This window comes from Schistocerca cancellata, chromosome 7 (assembly GCF_023864275.1).
Source record: "Schistocerca cancellata isolate TAMUIC-IGC-003103 chromosome 7, iqSchCanc2.1, whole genome shotgun sequence".
Taxonomy (NCBI): Eukaryota; Metazoa; Arthropoda; class Insecta; order Orthoptera; family Acrididae; genus Schistocerca; species Schistocerca cancellata.
This window is the reverse complement of record NC_064632.1, coordinates 438,152,440-438,179,812: the sequence shown is the minus strand read 5'-3', so window position 1 is coordinate 438,179,812 and position 27,373 is coordinate 438,152,440. Positions and strand designations below refer to the sequence as shown.

The 27,373-nt window shown below is 40.1% G+C and overlaps 1 protein-coding gene across 1 annotated transcript in view; it reads right to left on the bottom strand.

The window, feature by feature from the left end:
* The window catches only part of LOC126091987 (vacuolar protein sorting-associated protein 54), a 146,929-nt gene that overhangs the window by 56,490 nt on the left and 63,066 nt on the right, over positions 1 to 27,373 (bottom strand). The window contains exons 11-13 of the mRNA XM_049907353.1: positions 13,840 to 13,995; positions 13,186 to 13,301; positions 5,178 to 5,325 (exon numbers count right to left, since the gene is read on the bottom strand). Of these exons, the coding sequence (XP_049763310.1) occupies positions 5,178 to 5,325; positions 13,186 to 13,301; positions 13,840 to 13,995 (420 nt within the window). The remainder of the gene's footprint in view (positions 1 to 5,177; positions 5,326 to 13,185; positions 13,302 to 13,839; positions 13,996 to 27,373) is intronic.

Below are 27,373 nucleotides of genomic sequence, written 5' to 3'. Positions count from 1 at the left end.
ATGACTGACTTCTCAGTGAAGAACTTTCTGTCCCACTGATGGCTAAAATTTATTGACACTCTAACAGTAATACATTTCCAGAGCAACATTTTTAACAAACAATTTCATTCTCAATTGAACAATCTCCACAAAGGACAGAAGTTTGAGGTTTAACTGTCAGTTAACAGAGAGGCCATAATTAATTTAGCACTAGCTCTGGAAGAGGATGGGGAAGACAATCCAGTCATAGCCTTTTCAAAGGAACCGTCATATAAACATTCTCTAAAATATTTCAATAAACTATAGATTGCCTGGGAAGGTAAACTTTAATTACTGTATAACAATAGCCTTAGAAAAAGGAATGGGACAAGGAAATGTGGAAGAAAAGCAGTACTTTCCACAAGGATATCTTCAAGGGAAAGATAAAAAAACTGTTGGCAATGAGGTCATTAGAAATGGAGCAAAAGCTCGGATTAGGACAAGATGGGGAAGGAAATCTGCTGTGCCCTTTCAGAGGAACAATCCTGGCATTTTCCTGGCGCAATTTAGGGAAATCACAGAAAACCTAAATCTGGATGGCTAAACTATGATTTAAATCGTTCTCCTCCCAATATAAGTTCAGTGTCATAACCACCTTGCTTGGTGATGAACAAAACTGTAGCACTGCCCTGGGCACCAACATGGCACTTCTATACGCTTACCTGTTTATGAGCCATATAGAAAAAAACCACCTTCACCTCTGGTTATTCTAAATACCTTATCTAGTTTAGGTTCACTAATTGCATCTTCATGATCTGGACCCCAGACTGAGACACACTATAATCATCCCTCCACAGCTACAACACTTCCTTTTGTGTCTGCTTCACCTGGTCCTTCTTAGCTCAGTATGCCACCTTTCTGGGCATATGGCTCCATCAAAGCCTCTGCCCCTATAAAATCCACCAACAGGGTGTATATGCGGACAAGCACAAAAAATTCCCGGATTTCCCTGTTAAAAGTACACTTTTTCCATGTTAAGTGACAGTATACATTTCCTTAGAACTGTAAAATTTATCATTCCTTTGTATGGTTATGGTTTTATACACGAGCGCAGACTTTCCCAGCACATTAGAAAACAAAACTCGGGGGTAAAAAACACGTTTTGGAAAGATCTTTGATGTGCAGCAACATGTACACTGCATATTTTCGTACACACGAAAGTATAAATTCGAATTCCACCAAATACTGCATGTGACTTTCCAAAGCATTGAAATCAAGATTGCGATGCGCTATTGTAAGCCAGTCATAGCTCATGTCACATGATCTCGCCAGCCAATGACAAGCAGATATTCAGAATACAGGACACATGACGTAGTCAGCCAATATCACTGTTAAGTAGCGTCAACACAAAACCAGGTAAAGTTAATGGTTTAAATTAATATACATAGCATTGCTACAAGAAAAAGCAAAGCTTTCACACACAATATTTGTCTCAAAGATTAATAAGCTACAAGAGAAGCTAAGCTTTCACATATAATGTTGATCTTCTTTGCGCATGTTACACTTTAAGATACATCACATGAATGTGCCAGTAAAATTTCTATTAACGAAATAAATGTCTGATCTTCTGGGATTGAAATTATTCTAAGTGGCTCGTCATCAAAGAATTGATTTTTTAATGAAAGTCAAATGCTCTGTGATTTAAGAAATTCATCGTACATTCTCACAATAGTTCATCTTGCTTAAAAGGAAATTTACTTTGAAAGTAACGCTTTTCAAACAACTATTCGCAATATTTTCCCGCGATCTGTTAGAAATAGGTTCATTTCAACAGTTGCCAGAGTGGCAGATAAGAAGCATCACCGCACTTGCACTGCTACGATGACATAGGAAGCCCCTATGTTCATACATGTAAAACACTGAAAGATCTTACATTACGTCATAAAAGAAACAAGACATCAGAGGATACTCCAAGAACATCGGAATTTCGTGAACCATACTAAAATGCATAATTTGGGTTAAAGTGCACATTTGTATGTCCATATTCCCAATGAGGTAGGCCTCGACCTGACATTAAGGTTTTTGGTGTGGTTTTTGGAATGTAAATTTTGTTTGGAGTTCCAGTATTGTATCCCCTTAAGCCCCTTGAAAAGTGTAAAAGCGGGGTTTCACTGCATGTATGTGCAATGACAGAATACAAAGTGGTAGCTGTAATCTGCATAAATCCATAATGGCATACGTGCTATAAGATGAAAATATGCACTTGAAATGCTGAGCACAGTTGAAACTAGCCAATAGTGTGGAATTAAACACTTTGTTTCAAATAAATTGACTGCCTCAGCAGACAAGATAAATAAAAGCCAAACTTCTTTAGCAAACCGACAAAAATAACTTCATTGTTCTGCAAGGCGATTAATGCTCGAGTGTTAGAAGGGTGGAAATAAAATAAAATCCAAAACTACTAACATATTTTAGCCTTCCATAATTATGTGAATGTATTTAATTCATTTGATAGCTCAAGGCCACAGAAATCTGTTTTGTTTTCATTTGACGTGATAGCAGTAAACAAGGAGGAAACAGCAAAACCACTAAATGTAAACACAGGTCACATGGAGACTGCCTACCTCCCCACTATAACTCAAACTGCTCTGCGCATTAGTTCCGGATCCAAAATATTTCCGAACTGGAGCAATACTAGATAGTACTCCAGAAGAAGGAGCCACTGGTTCTGAAAGCTTGTAAAAGTGAAATCCCTTTGTGTGTATGTTCCCCTGGGGCTGCTTGGTGAGTGGATTTTTTATCTATCCATTTATATTATATTATCAATACCTGATTATTTTCATTGTTATATTCAAACTATATTTAATGTGTTTCGTTGTTTGGCCAATTGTAGTACTAGTCAATGCCTTTGCTCACTTTGTGTTACTAAAATGTTTTTGGTTTAAACTGAGCATCAATTATGTATTTTTACATGCATAGGAAGACGAGTTTTAAGAAATTATTCTCATGTCAAGTGCACAGTATTTTTTGTGATGTATTACAATTAAACCAATGTGAGTGATAGTTTGTATGTGTGTGGTTTTCTACATAACTGAGGAGGTACAATACTTGATATCCTCAAAAAGGTGATTGCACTGCAAGAGATGTAGAACATCACATATGCAAACACCACACAAAATACTTTTGCAAATATTTGCACTTTACAACAAGAATAAATTCTCAAAATGTGTCATGTTAAGCATGAAAAAATATGTAATTGGTGCAGTGTTTCACTATTTACATAACGAATGACAGTTGTTGGCTTTCCAAAAACACTGATTATGATGTATGAAATTAAGCCAAACGTTCCTATTCCCAGACAGTTACCAGCTCTAATTACACAGCGAGTTTTTATTAGATAATATACTGTTATTAGATTATAAACGTGTCCCTGACAAGTATTCTGAAACCTATTATGTACATATATCATACATAAAGTGCAGAAATGCAAGGGGGGATCCTACATGTAACTTTTACATCTTAAAACATTTACGAGGGCGGTTCAGAAAGTAACCTCCGATCGGTCACAGTGCGGGTTGTGGGGGGGAGTAGTGACGCCATCTGTGCGTTCACGCACTCAACAGGTCAGTCGGCATCAAGCCGTGGTCGAGTGAACGTCGTACCTGCGCTAGTTTAGTTTTTGTGGCAGTTTGAAATGTGTGCTGCAATAGAAAACCCCGCCAAATGTGAAGTGCGTGCTGTCATAAGGTTTTTTACAGCCAAAGGATATTCTGCAGCAGCTATTCATCGTGAGCTTTGTGCCGTGTACGGACCAAGAGTTATGAGTGAAGGAGTTGTCCGTGAATGGGTACGTTTATTTAAAAGTGGACGAGAAAACGTTCATGATGAAGAGAGGAGTGGTAGACCACCATTTGTGACTGACGAACTCGTTCAGACAGTTGATGCAAAAGTTCGTGAAAATCGACGTTTCTCAATGTCGGAGTTGTCTACTGGTTTTCCACAGATTTCTAAGACTCTCTTGTACGACATAGTGACAGCAAGATTGGGTTACCGTAAGTTCTGTGCACGATGGGTGCCCAAAATTCTTACCGACCACCACAAAACTCAAAGAATGGCCTCTGCATTAGACTTTCTGTCACGTTATGAGGACGAAGGAGAATCATTGTTAAACAGAATCGTGACCGGTGACGAAACCTGGATTAAGTACGTGAACCCTGAGACAAAAGAACAATCAAAGATGTGGGCACATTCAAATTCGCCTACCAAACCAAGAAAAGCCTCGCAAGATTTTTCTGCCAGAAAACTGATGGCAACGGTGTTTTGGGATGCCAAAGGGGTGTTGCTGGTTGAATTCATGGAACGTGCTACGACCATTAATCAAGACGTGTACTGTGAAACAATAAAAAAGTTACGACGGGCTATACAGAACAAACGCCGTGGTATGCTGACTTCCGGTATCGTTTTTTTTGCACGATAACGCCCGTCCTCACTCTGCTCACAGAACAATGGCCCTTCTTGAGTCCTTCAAGTGGAACGTTATCAACCATCCACCTTACATCCCAGACCTGGCGCCAAGTGATTATCACCTCTTCATGCATTTGAAGAAATGGCTCGGGTCACAGCGGTTTGATGACGACGAAGAGCTCAAAGATGCGGTCACAGGCTGGCTCCAGGCACAAGCGGGTGATTTTTATGCAGAAGGAATTTCAAAGCTTGTGAAGAGATACGATAAGTGCCTCAATCGCTATGGAGACTATGTACAAAAATAGTGCAAAGATGTAGTTGTAAGATGTATATTTTTTTTAAATCAACCGGAGGTTACTTTCTGAATGGCCCTCGTATTTCCCACATTTTTCATTTGCCCACATTTTACACCCCCCCCCCCCCCCCCCAAGCCCCTTGAAAAGTGTAAAAGCAGGGTTTCACTGTATGTATGCGCAATGACTGAATACAAAGTGGTAGCTGCAATCTGCATAAATCCTTTTTGCACTTCTGAACTTCACCACACTTAAAAATATGTCAGCTGACACTATTCAGCATCATACCGCAAATATTTAATAATTCAGATGTCTCAGTTTATTAGTAACTTGGACAAAACTCAGGAGTTCTTTTGAGATTTCTGCTAGCAGAGGTGAGAAACAGATTTGGCTATGTTATTTCTTGAAACAACTGAATGTTTATAAGCTAAATATAAATAAATTTAGAAAATACTTTCTTACTTGTCGTTCCAAGACCCTGTCTTGTGCTTGAACAAGTTGAGCCACCCTTTCGTGAGCATAGTCACACACTGACGTCATGAGGTCATGCAGCTTGTTGCTGACACGCTGGTGTTCATCCGCAGCCAACAGACTTTCACCTGGGTCGGATCTAGAGAAAGAATACAATCTCTTTATTTCCTTCCCTTTCTGATCAACAGAACTTTACAAAATTCTATAGGACTTAAATTACTGGAAATTATAGGTTATCATTTCACTTCTTTCAGATTTTTTAAAAAGGGAAATATTTCACTTTTAGCTTATCTTGGCGTTACTATTTACATTTCAATTGCTATAACCAAACAATGCTACCTGCACTTTAAAGTACACCACTGAACAATCAAATTTATATATTTTCCTGAATATTTGGAAAATTTTACATGTTCATATGGAAAGTGTAAATGGAACAATGGAATTAGCAGTTTGAATGTATTTCAGTTTTTTTTCACAGGCTGCACAACAAAGGTTTATAAGGACTGATACTCTAAGAAAAAGACAGAGTTGTTCAAGGCTTTGCTGATGAATTAAATTTTTAAGATCAAAAACACAGAAGATCAATACAAATTAAGAAATAATTTACACACAATATCTGTATGGTGCGAAAAATGGCAACTGATCCTGAACAGTAAAGATTGAAGTCCTCCACATATTACAAATGATTTGTTAAACTTCAGTTATACAGTAAATAACACAAATTTAAAGGATGACAATCCATCATGTAAAGGAGATGCTGAGTCACAGACAACCACAACAAAAAGGCTGCTATTGATCTCTCTCTCTCTCTCTCTCTCTCTCTCTCTCTCTCTCTCTCTCTCTCTCTCTCACACACACACACACACACACACACACACACACACACACACAAAATATTAACTAAATACCTAGGGATTACAGCCATGAACTACCTAAATTGGCACTGTCCCATAGAAAATGTTGCGGGAAGGCAAAACGAAGACTATATTTTATAGGCAGTACATTATAAGACACATCCAATTTATAAAAGAGAATTACTACAACACTATGCTTGTTCACCCTCTGCTAGGGTATTGCTGCAAGGTATGGATTCCTTACCAGGTACAATTAACAGAGGCCACTGAAGTAGTTTAAAGAAGGGCAGCTAATTTTGTATTGTCACACAACAGAAGAGTGTCACAGATATGGTATGCAAGCTGAGGTGGCAATTATTAAATTATTAAAACAAAGACTTTTACACCACAGCGAGATATTTTCACAAAATTTCAATCACCAACATTCTGTATGCCATATCTGTATGCCAGATATTTTGTTGTTTCCCATCTACATAGGGAGAAATGAGCATCATAATAAAACAAGAGAAACCAGAGCATACTCAGAAAGAAGTGTTCATTTTTTCCAAGTGCTATTCAAGAGTAGGATGGTCAAGAAATTGTCTAAGTGGTGAAGCAGCTGAACACAACTGATTGACAACAATGAAATTTGTGTGGTGCGTCAGTACTGAATTTTCATTTGTAAAGAGAATCAAACAAGGCAGTATGCTTCTCTGGTTGAATAGACATAATGAGTGGTGCAGGGAGCTACTCCCAGTGAACTACTTTTATAACAGAGAACCTGCAAATGGAGATTACTGGAAAGTATCTTACATGTTTACATGTTCAAGCAAATTCAGTATCTTTTCAGGTGGCTGTGCCCCACTATCAAAGATTTCTCTAAATTTCCGAACTTAATGGCTATCATAGTTCAGCATAGACCTCAGAAATGGGTAGTTGGCACAATGGACAATTTTACTGCATCTGAGTGTTGAATTACTTACATTAAGTACACCAAGGGGAATGTTATTCTTAGTTAGGGCAACATTTCTGTGAAGTGTTATGATAACCAGAATATCAGCTGCTTACTACAGGCTGCTTTGTGAAAGGAACACTGTAAGTTCATTAAATTCTGCTTCTCTGAGTAGTACCGTCATTAAAAGTCATTACAGAAACATTACAGTTGATGATAAAATTCTCTAGGGGTTCCAGTCACATCCAGAGATTTAAAATCTACAAGCTTTCAAATGATTACTTCTCGGTTACTGTTGAGTGGTGAATGTTGTGTGGTTACTGTCGCTGTTCTTATATAGTGGGCTACTGCCTGTAATGTCACTGGTGCCCAGTCCAGTGCCACATAAGGTAATATTTTGGTTGCAAGACAACCCCCCCCCCCCCCCACCACCACCACCACCACCACCACCACCACCACCACCACCACCAACCTCCTTATACCTCAGGGGATCCCCTGACCTGCGGTTCTGGACTACGTTTCCATAACTCCCACTTCCAAAAACTCGCTAATCCTTTTTCTTCATCCTTCTTCCTTTCCCTTCAACCATGCTGCTAGAAAATGGAACCACTGCCTTCAAAAGCTTGTACATTTCCATACCTATTATAGGTTTTCACCTTCAACAAATTATCGATAGAAGAATAAGCATTTTGTCTGCAGTTCACAGAAAACTATGGGACAATTATGGTGATTATAATCCTTTGGAGAGCAATAGTGACATAAAAAAAGAAATAGTTAACCCTTGAACTGAATATGACATATGTAGCAGTCCCAAATCAGCATGTGGACTGTGTTAATAATGTAGCATCAGAAGAGTCAAAGTCAGATACACTGTATACACTCTGAAGTTTCCTCTAGGCAAGTACATACTATACCAACAATGGTCAACGAATGACAGTCAACCACTTTGATGGCCAAAATTGTCTTAGTGTGTACAGGCAGCAAATTTGAGCCAACAAAGCATTTGGCCATATCTGCAGTTCAGACTGCAGGCAGTAAATCAAAGCAGTGGAAGTCAGATGGGCTTGGGGTCAACTTCTAGTGTGGACACCGAGTCAAATGTTTCAGTTCAGAAAGAACTTATTGTATCTGTTGAATGAGTATGTATTTCCCGTGTCTAAAAATACTGAGAGTATTGAGTGGAAAACAGAAACAGCATTAAAGGTGATAGTCTCATTGTGAATAGGAATATTTATGGGATCCTATGAACTGAGCTTGTTAAAACAAATTGAAAAGCTTAGGTGCTATGAGGGAAATAAGTGAGCTGTTAGAAAATAATGTGCATGATGTGAAAAAGAAAATGGAATGTTTACAAAATATCTTTTTACTGCAAATACAGCTCTCCTAAGAGAGGTGTCATCTTGGGAAATTTTAGGGCCTACACAATTCGATAACAATACAAAATCTGTAGCCCTCATTTGCAAAATAGTTATGAAGCAGCCCATACTCCAATTCAGCTTTAAGGTCGATCTTAATTTTGTCCCACCACATTGCTCCCTACCTTTTTTTTAAAAAGAGAGTTCATTCACAAGCATCATTTCTTCTTCTTTTCCTGATGGTCTGCTTATTGCAGCAAAATAAATGCTGCACCTCTGACAATTGCTAAATCCTCTTTTCCCCAACACAGTATCGGCCAGTAAAACTGTTATTACAGCACCACTTTATAACAATAACACATTGGAAGCAATCTTGACAACTTATCAGCATCAACTGCAATTCCACTTGGCTGAATACCTAGGTCCTGACCCCCTGGTTTGGTGAGGAAGACAGACTGAATGCCAATGAATTGGCGACCGACATTCGGTCAAATCCATTAGCTGTCATACATTTGATGGGCTAGTGTGTGCGTGCCTTTACAGGTACATGTGATATGAATATGCAACTCGGGCTTGCCACTCAATGCAATTGCTAATGGTAGTAATGGCTTTCTTAGTGATAAATAGGAGAGGCATATTTAAGTGGTACTTTTCATCTGGTGAAGTTTGCAAAATTACTATGTTGTGTGTTTCAATGCAATTTGAAGATGTGATTTGAAATTTGTCAAATGAAGAATTAATGTTATTTCTATTCTTTTTTCCCTTCAAATGAGAACACTGTGACAAATCCTGGTCCTTTAGCTCCTCAACAAATGAATTTCCTGTCACTGCCCTCCACGACTTAAACAGATGATGGGGGAAAAAAAGGAAAGAAACAAGATCCCTTACCTCCAGTAACAAAAAGCAAGACATAGGACAGTACACAGTGGCACACAAAAGAGCTTAATATTAAGGAACATGACTGTGTCATCAAATTTGAGAACTAATTTTATCCTTATTAATAATGGTACTATGTTGTAAATATTTCACAACGTTTTTCAGTTTAACTTACAACAAAATGGTTCAACGCAACACGACGAGACCTAACCTGAAATTTTTTTGCACAGGAGAGATACACAGAAATAAATGTGCAAATAAATTTTAGCTTCTAAGATGCACTGGAAATATTCTTAAAATAATGCTAATAATATTTTTGTCACTCGAAAAACCATCTGTAACCACAGTTTGTACAGCCCTTCCTGCCTAGTGTTTGAACTGGCGAATGAGCAGACACAGCTGCAACAGGAAACCACAGCACAAAAATCCAGGGTGCACACACACAAATTTTAAACACTTAAACCATACCAAATATGCCATGTATCAATTTGAACAGCTTGCAGTTCATACTCACAGCTAAACTGTCTCAGATGTAATTCTTACAAAGCTGACTAGCAGGGGAAACACATCACAGCAGTGATTGATGTTACATTACAAACTACTTCCATCTATCAGGACTTCAAGTTGTTAAAATATTTCTTACAGATATATCACTTTATAACACTTCCTGCATCACATATTTTATTATAATTTCCGAGTAATGTATACTGTACTAACAATGAAACATTTCCTTAATATTCCCTCTACTAGTAACAAAATTGCAAAGTGTCTACTGAATGATGAAAACATTTGCTTTGCAACATGCACACATTTATAAAACATTGTGTGATGCAAACTAATAATGCAAAAATGACTGATCTTTAAGAATACTGTTCTGCTGATAAACCAGAAACAACAATGAGGTACTGGAAACTATGTTGTCTGACTATTTCCTGTAAAATGTTTTCCACTGTCAAAAGTCTTTACTGTGGGGTTCAGTCACATTAGTTGTTCCAGGTGGAATCTGGATTAGATCAACAGTCTTTCCATCCTTTTCCTGACGGCAGGTGTGGTGTCATGTCCAGGCCAGGAGTACAACAAAAGCAACAAATACTTTTCTGCAGGTGGGGTATGATATTTTGAACAGAATGTTAAAACTATTATTTCCTATTTTTCCAGCTTCTGATACATCAATTACAAGCCCTAAACAGCCATTCTTTAAATTTTGGTCCAAATTTACCTTGAGGTTCCTGAAGATAGGTAATAAAGCTGCAGAAATGGTAACCCACTCAGACTTGTCATTGGCATTATTGTCTATGAATGTGTCATAGCATATACCGATTACACAACCATTTTTTTTTCCCGCCTCAAAACGATAAACTACGATAAATAGTTTAGACAAGAAGAGAATAGAAGCTTTCAAAATGTGGTGCTACAGAAGAATGATGAAGATTAGATGGGTAGATCACATAATGAGGAGGTATTGAATAGGATTGGGGAGAAGAGAAGTTTGTGGCACAACTTGACTAGAAGAAGGGATCAGTTGGTAGGACATGTTCCGAGGCATCAAGGGATCACCAATTTAGTATTGGAGGGCAGCGTGGAGAGTAAAAATCATAGAGGGAGACCAAGAGATGAATACACTAAGCAGATTCAGAAAGATGTAGGTTGCAGTAGTTACTGGGAGATGAAGAAGCTTGCACAGGATAGAGTAGCATGGAGAGCTGCATCAAACCAGTCTCAGGGCTGAAGACCACAACAACAACAACAACAACAACAACAACAAAAACAACATGGTTTCAAAAAATCTGACAGACTGGCTTCATACACAAAAGACATAGGGGTAACAACAAGCTTCATTTTCATGTCCTACAAATTTCTGTATACTACCCCGTCTATTAACAGCAACTCCTCTACATGTTAACCTCAAGTAACTGGCAGAAGTTCCATTGCTGTATGTCTGTTAGTTACTGTTCAGTGCTGTACTCTCCAGACCAGGCTCCTGTAGATTTCTGAAGTTGTTTGGCCATAGGGCATACTGCCAGGAAAGAACTGACCTATTTTTTTCCCCAACACATGAAATCTGTACAGAAAGTTCTGGAACTTTGTCCTTAAAATTTTTCTATGCTAACCATTGACTTATTATGCATGGTCTCCTTTGAATTGCTGGATAGCACCAAGTGCCATCTGCAGATTTTTTTATCTCATCTGTAGTTGCAAATCTTTGTCCATTCAGCAGGGTTTTCAACAGCTTGTGAATTTTGAGATGGCAGAGTTCAAGGAGCAGCACATCTGCATTAAATTTTGCTTGAAACTCAAGAAAACATTTACAAAAACACACCAAATGATGCAGGAAGCCTACGGTGATGAGTGCTTAAGTCATACTTGATGTTATGAACGGTTCATGTAGTGTCACCGCCAGACACCACACTTGTTAGGTGGTAGCTTTAAATCGGCCGCGGTCCATTAGTACATGTCGGACCCACGTGTCGCCACTGTCAGTAATTGCAGACCGAGCGCCACCACACGGCAGGTCTAGAGAGACGTACTAGGACTCGTCCCCAGTTGTACGACGACTTTGCTAGCGACTACACTGACGAAGCCTTTCTCTCATTTGCCGAGAGATAGTTAGAATAGCCTTCAGCTAAGTCCATGGCTACGGCCTAGCAAGGCGCCATTAACCATATCTAGAGAGAGTCTCACTTGTATCATCAAGAACGCTGTATACAAATGATGGATTAAAAGTTAAGTATTCCAGGAGCTACGTACTTTTCCTTATAGCATTCATTACGTATCCTGTTCCAGACCTCACGCCCATCTGCGTTAGATTATAGCGTGCATTTCGGCCTCCTCTATCTACAAGGTGTTGGCACATTTGCCAACACATCAGTTCACATGTTTTAAAAATGGCCGGATGGAAGTGAAAGATTACCCTTGTTTAGGATGCCCTTGGATGTCTCCTGACAACGCCTATGTCAGGAATGTCACTGAAATTGTGTGTGCCAATCGAAGACAGATTGACAGAGATTGCAGAAGAATGGAACATTTCAATTTAATGATGTCATAAAATCCTGACACAGCATCTTGGAAGGCATCGTATTGCTGCCAAGTTCTTCCCACAGCCCATGAGTCAAGATCAATAAGACTTTTTCCTCACAACCTGAGAAGAACTTTTTGTTCGTGCAAATGAGAATGACTTGTTCCTGAAGAGAATCATAACTGGTGATGAAATGTGGGTCTATGGTTATGGACCAAGGTTCAGTCTTTACAAAGGGTCGGGAAAGGTTCTCCAAGACCAAAGAAAGCGGGTCAGGTCAGGTCAAATGTCAAAGCCACGCTGATAGTTTTCTTTTACTTTGACGGATTAGTTTATCATGAATTCGTGCCACAGGGACAAACCATTAATTGATGGTATTATTGGGTCGTGTTATGACTCCTGCAAGATAATGTGACAATAGACTGGCCTGAAATGCGCGAGACAATTTATGGCTATTGCAGCATGATAATACACCTGTACATTCATCTCTGTTGGTCCGTCACTATTGCACAAAAAATGAAATCACTGTGCAGCCTAATTCTCTGTACTCTCCAGACCAAGCTCCTGTGGATTTCCAAAGTTGAAAACCCTGCTTCGAAAAACATTTGCAACTACAGACAAGAAAGAAAAATCTTGGCGCTATCCAGCAATTCAAAGGAGACCATGCATAATAAGTCAAACTTAAGCATAGAAAAATTTTAAAGACAAAGTTTCAGAACTTTTTGAACAGATTTCATATGTTGAAAAAATCAATTCTTTCCTCGCAGTATGCCCTATGGCCAAATAACGGTACCGCAAGTTATGAAAGCCGTTCTTTTTATCAGCTCTTGTTTATGACTGCTGGTCTGCTGACATTTCCTATTTTCTGCAGACTGCAGCCTCATATCAGCTCTGAATTATATATTAGTTTAATTTTGTTGAATCAATTACAATAACAAGTCATCAAGAAGGTATCAGCTACACTCACCCTACACCAACATGTATTTCAGTAGGGATATCTTCAGCAGATCCAGTACTGCTGATTGCAGCAGGCATCTTCCCTGCACTCACATCTGCTGCTTGCTGCATGACATCATGAACTGCCTACAGAAAAGACCAATACCAGTTTTTTTATCTTAGCAATGCAGGTCTTAAATATCAAAAAGTGTGTGTCAACTGTGTAGATCTTAATGCAAATGTAGTGAACTAAATCTGCGAACTTTCAAAAATAAATTCCTTCCGAAAAAAGGGAAGTTCAGTGTTGCCGACCCCACCATCAATTTCAAGGAGGATTATTTTCTAGTAATACCACGCTAAATCATTGGTAGTTTCCCCAGTACTAAAAATTAGTAACTGCTCACAAGGCAAGGAATCCACTAATAAAATTTATAAAATATAATTAATGACATAAACATTAATAATTATATACTGCAGAATCCACTGGTAAAGTCATACTGTAGATGTGCGAGCAAAAATGACAATTGATTACATTAGTTCAATATAAAACAGATGTTACCCTGCCCCCATAACTTTATTACTACAGCACACTGTTTTGCAAAAAATTGTAGCTTCCTGGCAAATTCAGGCAATTAATACTTAATTCAGACTGTTCTGATGTAAGTAATTAGCATGGTTAACGTACTTTTACTCTTGTAAGCAGCTGCAACAGTGTACCCGTGGTGCGCCTGAGCAAGTGCAACCAGTCAGAGATTGCTAGCCCTTGCAGTTGGTCACCAACTCCTGTAAGGGCCACCTCATTGTCAGTAGAATCACTTGCAGCCACCTCTTCTATAACAATCTGGAAAAAAGTGTGCTTTGAGCAAGCAACACTCAAAATAATTCATTAAAAACAACCAAGTCTTCAGGTTACATTGCACTTATTTTATCTACAATTCTCTCCCCGGAAATTCATACATCTCTTCTCTTCAATGTAATTTTCAACTGTAGCAAAGCAGTTGCTTCAACATTAAAAATATATATATATATACATACATAGTTGTCGATCACATCACTTAACAGATCTAGTCTCCTTCTTCGATCCTCCTCGAACACAAGGATTCAATATTCTTCGCGCAGCTAGTGTTCTGACTAGGGCTTTCCACACCATTTATACCTCAATTAGCAATAAACTCATATCTATGAAATACACATAGGGACAGGATAATTTTGCAAAAAGGAAAATATGAAAAATAACAGCAGTTTTTAGTAAAATAACATTAACTGTCAATTTTTATGAGATGTCGCAAAATTTGCCGTATAAAAATGTCAAAAGTCTGAAGACGACAGTTTACTAATATTTGTAACCGATACTTAATAGACGGAAAAATTGCACTTAGAGTTCAAACTTCCTCAATGTTGATGTTTGTTTACAATCTTAAAATAACAATCCATTTCCTGTATTGCAATTTTTGAAGTAACAACAAAAATAGAATGTTTCAAAGTGAAGATGTTTCCAATGACGACTTTTTGAGTTCTACATGTTTTCACGAAATAACAACAATGATAGTATCTGAACAAGGTGAAGCCTCCCGTGGCACAGATGATGCAGATGTTGCATCAATAGAGGAAGAATTAAATACCCTGAATCAGTCAACTACAGAGGTAAGTGTTAGTCCTCTTAAGAAACCGTGGTCAGTGAAGTCAAGTCATAAGCTCTATGCATCAAGAAAGCACAGAGAAACTACTGAAGCTATGGATGAATACACTACAGCAAAACTGACCACTCTCTTCAAAGTAGAAATTCCATCTTCAGAAGAAAATGAACCAAAGCACTCTCGCACCTCTTGTCACAAATTTTTCACAAATATCAATTCAGCTGTTGAATATTGTGCATCCTACAGTGAAAGGGTGCAAGTTTTAACTACTATTCTACAGACATTTTCAAAGAAAACAATTTTGAACCACATTCCATCAGTATCAAAGTAAAAGGTGTCTTTGGAAGACCAGATCCACATTATGGTCATTCTGTAGAAGCAGCCCAAGTTCAAATAGTGCAGCCATTTTATCTTGAAGATAAATGCGACTGTTCTCGCCAGAGTGCCAACAAGAAAGACACTAACTGTAACAATTGAAGGTCAAAAAAATTGTGAAGGTGAAGAGATACATGACTCACAGTATTAAAGAAACTTTTGCAATTTATAAGAGCAACTATACAACTTCACATACTGGAAAATCAAAATTTTATGCACTACGACCTAAGTGGGTAGTTCCACATCCACCTAGAGATGTCTTTTGTGTGTGTACTGTGTAAATTTTGAACTTTGTATGGTTAATGAAGTCATTAGTAATCTATGACGTAAAGCGAGAGACTTGTTTGTTTCAAGAATGTGGTGACTGCCCTGGAAAGGGAGGACTGTCTTTACAGACACTTGGCCTGGAAGACGTAGCAGATAACTCTGCAGAAATTACATATGCGACATGGCAGGAAAATAACTAATTAAGAAAAATATTGCATTTGACAGTTTTACTGATGAACTTGGTAGATGGTCAGTAACACACCAGCATATGAAGAAATTGCAACAATAACACATTGCAGAAGTGAAGGGGTGTGTACAGGCTGAAGAACTATGTTTAGTGCCTCATTGTGATTTTGCTGAGAACTGTTAAGTGATGACACAGGACATGACTCAGCACATGCTTTGCTAGCAATGAGAAAAATTCTTCAACTGCAAACAGAGGCAGAGAAGATCATCATTTTTTCTGATGGCACTCATAGTCATTTTAAAAATAGTTACCAGTTGTTTGAATTGAGTAAGTCGCTTGTGCCAACTGACAGGGTATACAGTGCTACTGGTCAGGGGAAGGGGCCTTGTGATTGTGTAGTAGGCCTGCTGAAACACCATGCTACAAACCAATCTTTCCAGACCACATACAGCTGCAATTCAGAATGCTGAGGATTTTACGAGAGTCGAGTCGTGAAATCTTGCACATCCACAGCCCTCATTCTTTTGTCCAAAGAGGATATCGAAGAATTCCATAAGCAGAAAAAAGAAGGATGGTCCAAACAAACTACTACTGTGAAAGGAATTCAGAAGACACACTTTTGGACTCAAAGTGATGGGCCAACTCACGTTGCACGCACTTTAAAGAGCAAGAAAGAAGAAATTCCTGTTTTTCAGCCAACACCTCAGAAACAGCTGGATAATATTCAGATTCACAACCTGAGAAAGGGGATGTTTGTGGCATGTGTGCATGACTGTGACTGGTGGATTGTAGAGATTATAGGCACCAGTTCTGAATGAAACGAAATTGTAGTGAACTTCATGGACTAGCTGCTGGGTATAGGTTTCCAGCTGAAGAACAGCAACAATGCCATCAGTGCTCACTTCCAGTTCACAATGTTTTGAAGATTGTAAGGGCTCCAGTTCCTATTGGTTCAACAGGAAGCCATCACTACCTCAAAGGAAGACACTGAAGCAGTGGAACACATTTTTAGTTCATTCACTGGCTAATTTAAGTACAAAATAGAGAAATTGAAACCTTTACAAGTCTTTGGACCTTTCACATACATTTTGGAACTATTTAAAATGCTTGAAAAATGAGTCTCTCACTCATCTTTCAAAACTAAAATTATGTTAAAAAAGTCTAGGTTTTGATTTTTACAAGCCTGTTATGTGATAATGTAATAAAACAGGTTTTATGTATGGCAAAAATTTCAATTGTTTATAAAACCTGTTCAGCCTTAAAGTGGAAGCTCTCCTTTTCAGGGAATGTAGAACTATACGGTATTAATCAACGGGGGAGGGGGGGGGGGGGGGGGGGCGGGGGGGGGGGGGGGGGCTTGAAATCAAAATTTTTATGGATCGGCATTTTTTTCCATAAATTATAGAAAGTTCAAAACACTTTAGTAAAAGAACTTTGACAGATAAGTACAAATGGAGGATTTCTTTGTAATCATAATAGAAACAAAAACCAATAAAATATCTGGAACTGTTCCAGAGAGACAGCATTTTAAAATTTTTTCAAAAATTCGCATCTTCAAAATGGTATGCGCAGGGTCATCTTTGGAGGGCAGTATCTCAGAGCAGAAATTTTTTTGGAGAAAACAAAAGAATACATATTCCTTACTTAGTCTTTCATTTTAACATATGCTAAACTCCATAACATCTGATACTATGAAGGTAAGATTTTTTCCTAGACTGCCTGAATCTATATGACTCTAGATGGTAGTGTCTAATATTTATGATTCCCCAAGAGTAATGGTAGATAAGATGTATGTAGATTATTTTAATATATGCTATGACACTTACAAAGCCTTCCAATGTAATAAAGAGAGAGGTAAGAACTATTACTGGCATCTCAGATCTTAAAAATACTCACTAAAATAGCAGATTAAATATAAACATGAAGAGTAGTTGTATGTAAAATAGTTTACATTCCCAAAAAGTAAAGAGGCATCAGATACATAAATTTCATTTTGGGTTTGCCACTGGGTTGAAGTATGTGGAAAAGTATGATACCTTCAAGATACTTATACATTTAGTACTGCGAGAGACAGTAAATGTACGAAATCTTGAGAAGAATAACGATGAAACATCTGAGACCTGAGTGATCTGTAGCATTTCTCAATAAGAATACACAATTTAAATTGCATGCTATTTTCATTCTGATAGGTTGGCAACACTTTCTACTATTCAGATGTCATTTAGAGATATTTCATAAAGTGTATATGATTTTTAGTCAGTAAAAGGGTATCTGAATTCATCCACAATTTGACAATGCACTGAAAACCTTGAAGTAAGTGGATGTTAAGATGCCAAAGCAACATCATTCTGGCCAGTCTACGGAAAATATTGCGTGAGTAAGTGAGTGCAGATCAAAGTCTCCGAGCCTTTATCAGAAGGACTGAACGTTTCAAGGAGCACAGCACAGCAAAATCTGAAAAAGAATCTTCGTCTACACCATTACAACATCCAACTCATGAAACAACTACTGCCAACTGACCATTTTCAATGGTGTCAATTTACCAATTGGGTGGTGGACAGCCAAAATGTGGATTTTATGAGGAACATCAGTTTAATGATGAAGTGCATTTCCTTCTGGATGGCTACATCAACTAGCACAGTTGTCAGATTTGAGCAACAAAGAAGCCTCGAGCAACACTTTGAAAGCCAATGCACGTAAAATGAGCAACTGCTTGGCGTGGATTTTGGGAAGCCAGAGTGGCTCGGCCATAGTTTTTAAGAGAATGAATCAGGTAACTGAGTAATAGTTTTTAAGAGAATTAATCAGGTAATTCAGTGATGGTAAACATAGTATGTGAGTTTCTTTGGCCCTAACTGAAGGGGGATGGACTTTTAAAACAGGTGGTTCAAACAAGATGGCCATATGTGAATCATGCTAACTGTTGCAGGAGAAATTTCCTGGGTATGTTATCTCAAGCCATGGAGATCTGCCCACCAAGAACTTGAGACAAGACACAGTGTTACTACTTCCTCTGAAGCTACATGAAGCTACATATTTTCACAAACAAACCAAAAATGATTCCCAAGTTACAACAGTAAACTGAGTGCGTCATTATGGAAACTAAGTCAGAAAAAAAGGGAAAGAAAGAAACACTAAGAGTTTGTAAACAGAGTTAGAATTTGTCAACAAAGATTTGGCAGACATATGTCCCATTGTTTTCCACATGTAACTCCATTCTATCCTCATGAGTTTAAAATAAAAATAATTCAACTTTTCAAGTAACTAATGTGTGTATTCAAAAATTAAATTGTGTTTTTTTTTTTATTGAGACACCCTTTATACATCTACACAAGCCATGAGAATTTTGTATAAGCTTGAAGATTAGAAGTTGACACTGAGATGAATATAAGGTAAGTGTGCAACTTATTGCCACAGTTGTTTTTTTCTCTTTTCCTTTTGTAAATGATTAGACATATAAATTTAAAAGATTCTTATGTATGTGCCTGAAGACAAAGCCACAGGGCTTTTAAACTAACTGTTAAAATGAAATTGGGACTGGGTAGCTTTCTCATTGGAATGTGTGCTTTTGCAAAAAAATTAATTTTTTCTGAAATGTTCTTTACTTGTTTTCTTCTTTTGGCTGGCTCTGTTTAAGGTTCCAATAAATTACCATTTCTGTTGAGAAGCAGCAGCATCTTCCAACTGGTAAGTTGTGCGCTACCTGACACAACCCACCTAATTCGATAATTACAAAATTGACAGAATGTTGATTTTGATCTTTTGTTCGTATTCATAGCCATCTGATCCATACTTAACAATACTACAAACAGAACTGACTAAATGTTTAGCACAGAAGTAGTAAGAAAAGTAACTATTCCAAGGAGCAAACACTCCAGGACAAATCGGAAAAGTGTGGGACTTTTTTCATCTGGGGAAAAAAATATGGGAATTTTTCAGAATTCTGGGAATTTTTTATTGTTTTAGTACTCAGTTTAATTTTTGTAATAATGACTGGTAATAACTGAGATGCTAACAAAGAATTTTACTTTAGCCAGTTACTGCAGAGTAAGACTGTAGCAATGAAAAGTAAATGAGAGAACACCACCAAAATAAAATTTTAGTTGCAAAGAAAATGTGCCATTTGCAACAAGAAGCAGTGCCAAAAGAAATGTCTGTAGGCAGTAAAATGTGTTGAAGGCTTCAGGACAAAGACAATGCAATACTTCGTAACACAAACTGCTTTCAATGAGGGTGACGTCAGAACTGTTGACATTTTTAATGAGTCGTGGGATTATACTGTGAGTGGTGGTTTGAGAAGCATTACTTTTAAAGTAAATTCCCTTTTACACATGATGAATTACGTTACCTGTGAGAATATGCAACGAACGTCTTAAATCACAGACGGTTTGACTCATTCAAAACATGTACACTCTGTAGACCAGCCCCTTAGAAAAATTTCATGCCGAAAAGAACAGGCATTTATGCCATTATTTAAAAATACTGGTGTATTTATGTTTGATAGATCATAAAGGGTAACAAACAATAAAAAAGACCACACTTCAAGGTTAGTTTTTCATATTTATTTTAGTTTTTCCTTATATTACAAATTATAAAATAATGATGGCAAAAAGTATAACTACTCTTAAAAAAAGTGTAAGGTAAGAATCTTTGGTAACAGGCTTTTTTATGGAAAAGCTGAAGTGCTCGATGCAATACATGTTCTTCCAGGTAAGACAAAAAATAACCAGTATACAAAAGTGAAACTCTGCTGCAATTTAAATTGTGCTCTTAGGATCCTGTCTAACCATACCCTAAGAGAAAAAGCAGCAAACAAATTTCAAAGACCAATATTACACAAGAAAGCTCAGCCTTTCTTGCAGCTGTATTGTACATATATTAATTTAAAAATTAACTTTTCCAATTTGTCTGTTCATGTTCTTAACAGTGAGGTTGTTATTGGCTGACTACATTTTTGTCTATGCTCTGAAAATATGCTGTCATTGGCTGATGAGATCACGTGAAATGAGTTATGATTGGCTGACAAAAGCGTATCATGCAGCACAATTTCTATTTCAGTGCTTTGGAAACTACCATGGTTTATTTGGTGGAATTCATATTTATACTTTCGTAATATGAAAATATACAGTGTACATGTTCCCACACATCAAAGGTACTTCCAAAATGGGTGGTTTTTTGCTGGGTTTTGTTTCCCAAAGCACCAGTAAGTTCCAGGCTGGTGAATAAAAAGGTTTACCATTTATATGATTGATAAGTTTAGCAGCTCTACAGGAAAGTATATTGTCACTTAACATACAAAAAGTGTACTTTCACCCGACCTATAGTGTATTTTCACCTGGGAAAACATTTGTTTTTAAAGGGGAAATCCAGGAAAAATCTGGGTATTTTTGCTTCTTGTCTGCATATACACCCCGTATTCACATGTTACGGGAAAACTTTCAGTGTGGTCAAAATAAAAGGACAGATTTTGTTTTCTGGTCTCTATATTGTAGAGCGCAGATGCTATAAATTAGCAGTCTGCTCGAGCATAAACGAACTAGAATTAAGACCACCAGAGGGTAGAGCACCCTCTCAGGGGACACTTCTTTATCGTAGGCACCTGAAGTGCCAGGCGGGAGGGTTTGCATGCCTCGATGAAGTCTAAAGCTATGCCGGTGGTAGCGAAGCTACTGGCAGTGTCACCCAAGCCGGACTGGTCTCTACTGAGGAGCCAGACAAAGTGTGTCCCGCAAGATAGGGCAAGGGGGGCTCTGTAACAAGACAGTAGATTTGTCAATGGTAACATGGAAGGTACAAACGATGTTGAAACCCGGAAAAATGGAAAAAAAAATAGCTGACGAGATCCTGAAGTTCAAGTTCATTGTAGCGCTACAAGAAGTAACATTACAAGGACAAGGTCAGATAGATGTACCCCAGTATTCTCTGCTGTATAGTGGATCAGACAGAAGAACAGTACAAGCAGGAACGGGATTCATAACAACAAAGGAGGTTGGTAAAAGTGTTTTGGAATTTGAACCCATAAATTAAAGACTTAGCAGACAGAGAGTGAAAGGGAAATACAGAAATATAATGATCATAACAGCATACATACCAACAGAGGAAGCAGAAGAAGAAACAAAGGAAAAGTTTTATGAAGATCTAGAAAGGGCATGCAGTAAATTACAAAGGTATGATCTGCTCTTAGTCTGGGGGATTTTAATGCACAGGTTGGGCGAAGCAAATATGAAAGAGTATCTGGGAGATACACATTACATAAAGAAAGCAACGAGAATGGAGAAACGTTATGTAAGTTTGCTGCTAGAAATAATCTAATCATCAGGAGCACATGTTTCCCACATAAAAGAATACATCTCGAAACATGGAAATCAAATGTAAGTGGAGTAGTCAATCAAATAGACCATGTGTTAGTAAAGGCATGACATGCCACATCTATTATCGATGTGAGAAGCTGCAGGGGCCCTAACTGTGACTCATACCACTAAGCTGTAAAAGCTGTAGTGAGAGAGAAATTACGTGTAACACCCAAGCCTGGACTGGAGAAAAATACAAACTGGGACACAAGAAAACTGAATGACCCAGAAGTTGTTGGTTGGTTGGTTGGTCGGTTTGCTGGTTTAAAAGAGGGGGGTGGGGGTGGGGGGAGGATGGACCAAACTGGGAGGTCATCGGTACCTTGTTCCCGGTAAAATGGCTACAAAAGGGAGAGAAGAAAAAGTAGACGTACAGTACAATAACTGGAGAAACGACAGGACAACTAACACTACAATGGACACAATAGGAAAAGAAAACCATAGAGATAAGTTAGAAACACATAGATGGGATAAAAACAAGAGAGCACATGACCCTAGCTGGCCAACCACGAGAATAAGAGGAAAAGCCAGCCACTCTGTAACACATTAAAACATCCAGCCAAAAGCATTAGAGCGGCAAACACAAAGGACAAAGGATATTCACTAAAACTTATACAGAATGATAAAACCCACCATCACATATAAAACGTAAAACTAAATTAGCCAATGAGGCGTTGTCCGCTAAAATTAATGGCAGCTAGTCGAGTAACTGAAGAGACCATATCAGGGCAGCCACACCGTCACTGAGACGGGCCATCACGGCACAGGAGGTAGCCCTGTGTCACCCAAACGTGACCAATGCAAAGCCAACAGAGAAACACAGAGTCCCTGTGAAAGGCCCGCGTGGAGGTCTTCCACACATTCATAGTCTCCTTAATGTCACGCAGTTTGTTGTGCATACTGAGGTTATTCCATTCTGTCTCCCAAAGCTGCAAAATCTAGTGGCATAATACTGTACACAGGTCAATTGCAGAGAAGCTGATCTCCATAATCGGTTTCCGCATAGCCTGTTTGGCCAGCCTGTCGGCAAGTTCGTTGCCTGGGATGCCAAAGTGCCCAGGGGTCTAAACAACCACCACTGAACTACTGGACCATTCCAGGGCATCGATGACGAGGGTAGCACTGGTTGATTGCTTGTACACTGCTCAAGGAGGCAGTACACAGAAGAAACGACTCCCCAGGGCAGGAAAGGATGTGCTCAAGAGCATGGTATATAGCGACCAGATCGGCAGTGAAAACACTGAAGCCATCAGGCAAGGAATGCTGTTCAGTATTTCCTCCATGGACATATGTGAAGCCAACGTGATCATCAGCCATCGAGCCATCAGTGTAAACCACTTCACGGCCTCAGTACATGTGAAGAACCGAGAGGAAGTGGCAGCACAGAGCCGCACCGCAAGGTTAACTGAGTCCTTAAGGCCATGTGAAAGGTCCAGGCAAAGCTGTGACCTAGGTGTACACCATGGAGGTGTGCATGACTGGCCCTCAAGTACAGGTGGTAAAGGCAAGGACTCCAGTTTGGAAAGAAGGGATCGGACACGAACCGCAATTGGAAGCCCTGACCTGGGCCCCGGTATATGAACCACCATCAGTGGGAAAAGGAGATGGTAATTCGGATGAGCAGGAGAACTACGAACGTGTACAACATAACTGGCCAGCAGTTGTGCACACCTAACCTGCAGTGGAGGGACTCCGGCTTCCATCAGGACACTAGTCACCGGACTCATTCTAAAAGCTCCCATCGCTAAGCGAACGCCACAGTGGTGCACTGGGTCGAGTACACACAACGCTGAGGGTGCCACCGAACCATAAACCAGACTCCCATAGTCAAGGCGGGATTGAACAAGAGCTTTGTACAGCTGCAGCAGAGTAGAGTGATCTGCACCTCAGTTGGTGTTGCTCAGGCAGCAGAGGGCATTGAGGTGCTGTCAGCACTCTCGCTTAAGCTGAGAGAGGTGAGGAAGCCAAGTCAACTGAGAGTCAAAAACCAGTCATAAGAATCAATATGTCTCCATTACAGTGAGTGGATCGTCATTAAGGTAAAGTTCTGGTTCTCGATGCACAGTACGACACCGACAGAAGTTCGTAACAAACAACTTTGCTACCGAAAACTGGAAGGCGCAGGCTAGAGCCAATGGCTGAGCCTTGTGGATGGCTCCCTGTAGGTGTCGCTCAGCAACACCAGTACTGCCACGTGGAGCAGTACGAAATGCGGAAGTCGTCTGCATAGAGAGGTGAGACGGATGGCCGTACATCTGCTGCTAGACTATTAATGGCCACTAAAAATAGAGATAAACTCAATACAGAGGTCAGTGAGACCCCATTCTCCTGGATATGGGGGAAGTATCAGAGGCACCAACTTGGACACACAAAGTACGAAGCGACAGGAAATTTTGGATAAAAATTGGGAGCAGGCCTCAGAGACCCCACTCGTATAATGTGGCAAGGATATGATGTCGCCAGGTCGTGTCATATGCTTTTCGTAAATCAAAAAAAGACAGCAACCAGGTGTTGGTGTCTGGAAAAGGCTGTTCGGATGGCAGACTCAATGGACAGAAGATTATCAGCAGTAGAGTGACCCTGGCGGAACTGACATGGAGCGAGTAGGCCAAGTGACTCCAGGACCCAACCCAACCGCCGACACACCATACGTTCCAGCAGCTTACAAACAACATTGGTGAGGCTGATGGGCCGACAGCTATCCACATCAAGCTGGTTTTTACCGGGTTTGAGCACTGAAATGATGGTGCTCTCCCACCAATGCAGTGGAAAGATGTCATTGCACCAGATCCAGATGAAGATGACGAGGAGATGTTGCTTGGGATCAGATGAGAGATATTTAACCATCTGACTGGATCCAATTTGGGCCAGGGGCTGTGTCAGGGAAATGTGCTAGGGCACTGACGAGCTCCCACTCCGTAAATGGGGTGTTATAGAATTCCCTGTGGCATGTATGGAAGGGGGGGGGTAGTAGTTACCCAACCCAGAGGCTCGAGCAAAGTGCTCGGCAATTTCGTTTTCACCAGTAGAGAACATGCCATTTATGTTAACACCGGGAACACCTGTTGTGGTCTGGTACCCGAAAACTTGTTTGATGTTTGCCCGGACTTGGTAAGGTGATGTATGGCACCCAATTGTCGAGACATATCTCTCCCAACACTCCTGCTACCGTCACTTGATAAGCTGGCGAACACAGGCACGGGCCATTTAAAGGCTATGAGGTGCTCCAGGGAAGGGTGCTACTTATGCCACTGCAGAACTTCCAACGCTCCTTAATGGCTTCAGCAACTTCTGGCAACCACCAAGGATCTGTCTTTTGCCGGGGGCATCCTAAAGAGTGAGAGATCGTTTTTTTCTGCCACAGGAAGGATTGTTGTAGTCACCCACTCAACCATCACATCGATGTTACCGTGTGGGGGGAGATTCAGCGGTGACAGCAGAGGTGAAAGTTTCCCAGTCCACCTTGTTTAAAGCCAATCTGGGCAGGCGTCCATGGACATGATGCCGGTGGAGTAACAAAGAGATGGGGAAGTGGTCACTAACACACAGGTTGTCATGTGCTCTCCAGTGGGTAGATGGGAGAAGTCCTGGGCTGAAAATTGATAAATCAATGGCCGAGTAACTACCATGAGCCACACTGAAATGTGTGGCAGACCCAGTATTTAAGAGGTAGAGGTCAAACTGAGACAGTGAAGTTTCGACATCTCTGCCTCAGCCAGTAAGCATGGTGCCACCCTACAAGGGTTATGGGCATTAAAATATCCCAAAAGTAGTAAAGATTTAAGGAGTTGATCAACCAGTGTAGCTAATACATTCAGGGGTACCGAAACATTTGGAGGAAGGTATACACTGCAGACAGTTATTTCACCTATGTCGTCCCTTACTCTGACAGCCACAGCTTCAAGAGGGGTATAAAGGGGCCCGGTTTCACAACAGACTGATTTTAGGACATAAATGCAAACTCCATCTGACACTCTATTATAGTCGCTACAGTTCCTGCAATATCCCTTATAGCCGTGGAGGGCAGGGGGTCTGCATTGCCAGGAACTAGGTTTCCTGGAGGGTGATGCAGAAAGAAGGTGTAAAACTCAACAGTTGCCGTAGCTCAGCCAGACAGTGGAAAAAACTGCCGCAATTCCATTGGAGGATGACGTCATCGTGAGACTCTGAAGGCACGGAGCATTCAATGAGACAGTTTACGCCTCAGGGTCACCTATTGCCACCGACTTATTGCCTGAGCAGTCTATATCCATTGTGTCTGAAGGTCTGGGGAGATCCAGGTCCTCAGTGGATGCCAGAATATCCACCCCATCCTCAGACACAGCGTTTGTAGGTAGCAGTGGTGTGCATGCCACTGCAAGTTCCTTCTTCTTGGGTGTCTCCTTTTTTCATTTCTCGTACTGTTGCTTGGGTTTCCCTGGCTGGGAAGACTTCACAGAATCAGTCTCTGGGACTGAGGATGAGCGTGAAGCCCTACAACCAGCTGCTTTAGGACTCGTCAGCTACTGGCGGGTGTCATCTTTTCCTCTAGTAGAAACCTGGAAATGAAGTGAGCCAAGGGGAGCCATCCTAGTGAGAGGAGCCAAAGAAGTTGTACGCTTCTCCGGCTTAGAAGTGGGAACAGATGTCCCCAATTGTTCGTGGGAAGTTGCTCCTGAAGTAGGTGGTTCAGGAGCAACATGAAGAGAGGTGCCCCTCACTATTAGGGGGGCAGGTGTAGCCTTCTGGCTCTGAGAGGTGACTGGGTTTGGTGGAGCTGATGGGGCTAGAACTGTTGGAGCAGCAGTGTAAGATGACGTTATGTAGACATTCAAATTTCCTCTTAGCCTCAGTATACATCAGTCGCTCCAGGGTCTTGTACTCCATGATTTTCCTTTCTTTCTGGAGAATCCTGCAGTGTGCCAAGCAAGGTGAATGGTGCTCTCTGCAGTTGACACAGATGGGAGGCAGGATACATGGAGTATTGGGATGTGATGGGCATCCGCAATCTTGACATGTGACGCTGAAAGTGCAGCGGGAAGACATATGGCTGAACTTCCAGTATTTAAAGCACGGCATTGGGGGAGGGATATAGGGCTTTGCATCACAGCAGTAGTCCATCACCTTGACCTTCTTGGGAAATGTATCACCCTCAAAGGCCAAGATGAAGGCACCGGTGGCAACCTGATTCTCCCTCTGACCCCAGCGGACACGCCAAACGAAATGTACACCTCACTGCTCTAAATTGGTGCGCAGCTCATTGTCAGACTGCAAAAGAAGGTCCCTGTGAAATATGATACCCTGGAACATTTAAGCTCTTATGGCACTTGATGGCTACAGAAAAATTCCCCAGCTTGTCACAAGTGAGTAACGCCTGTGACTGGGCAGAGGATGCTGTTTTGATCAAGACTGGCACAGATCTCA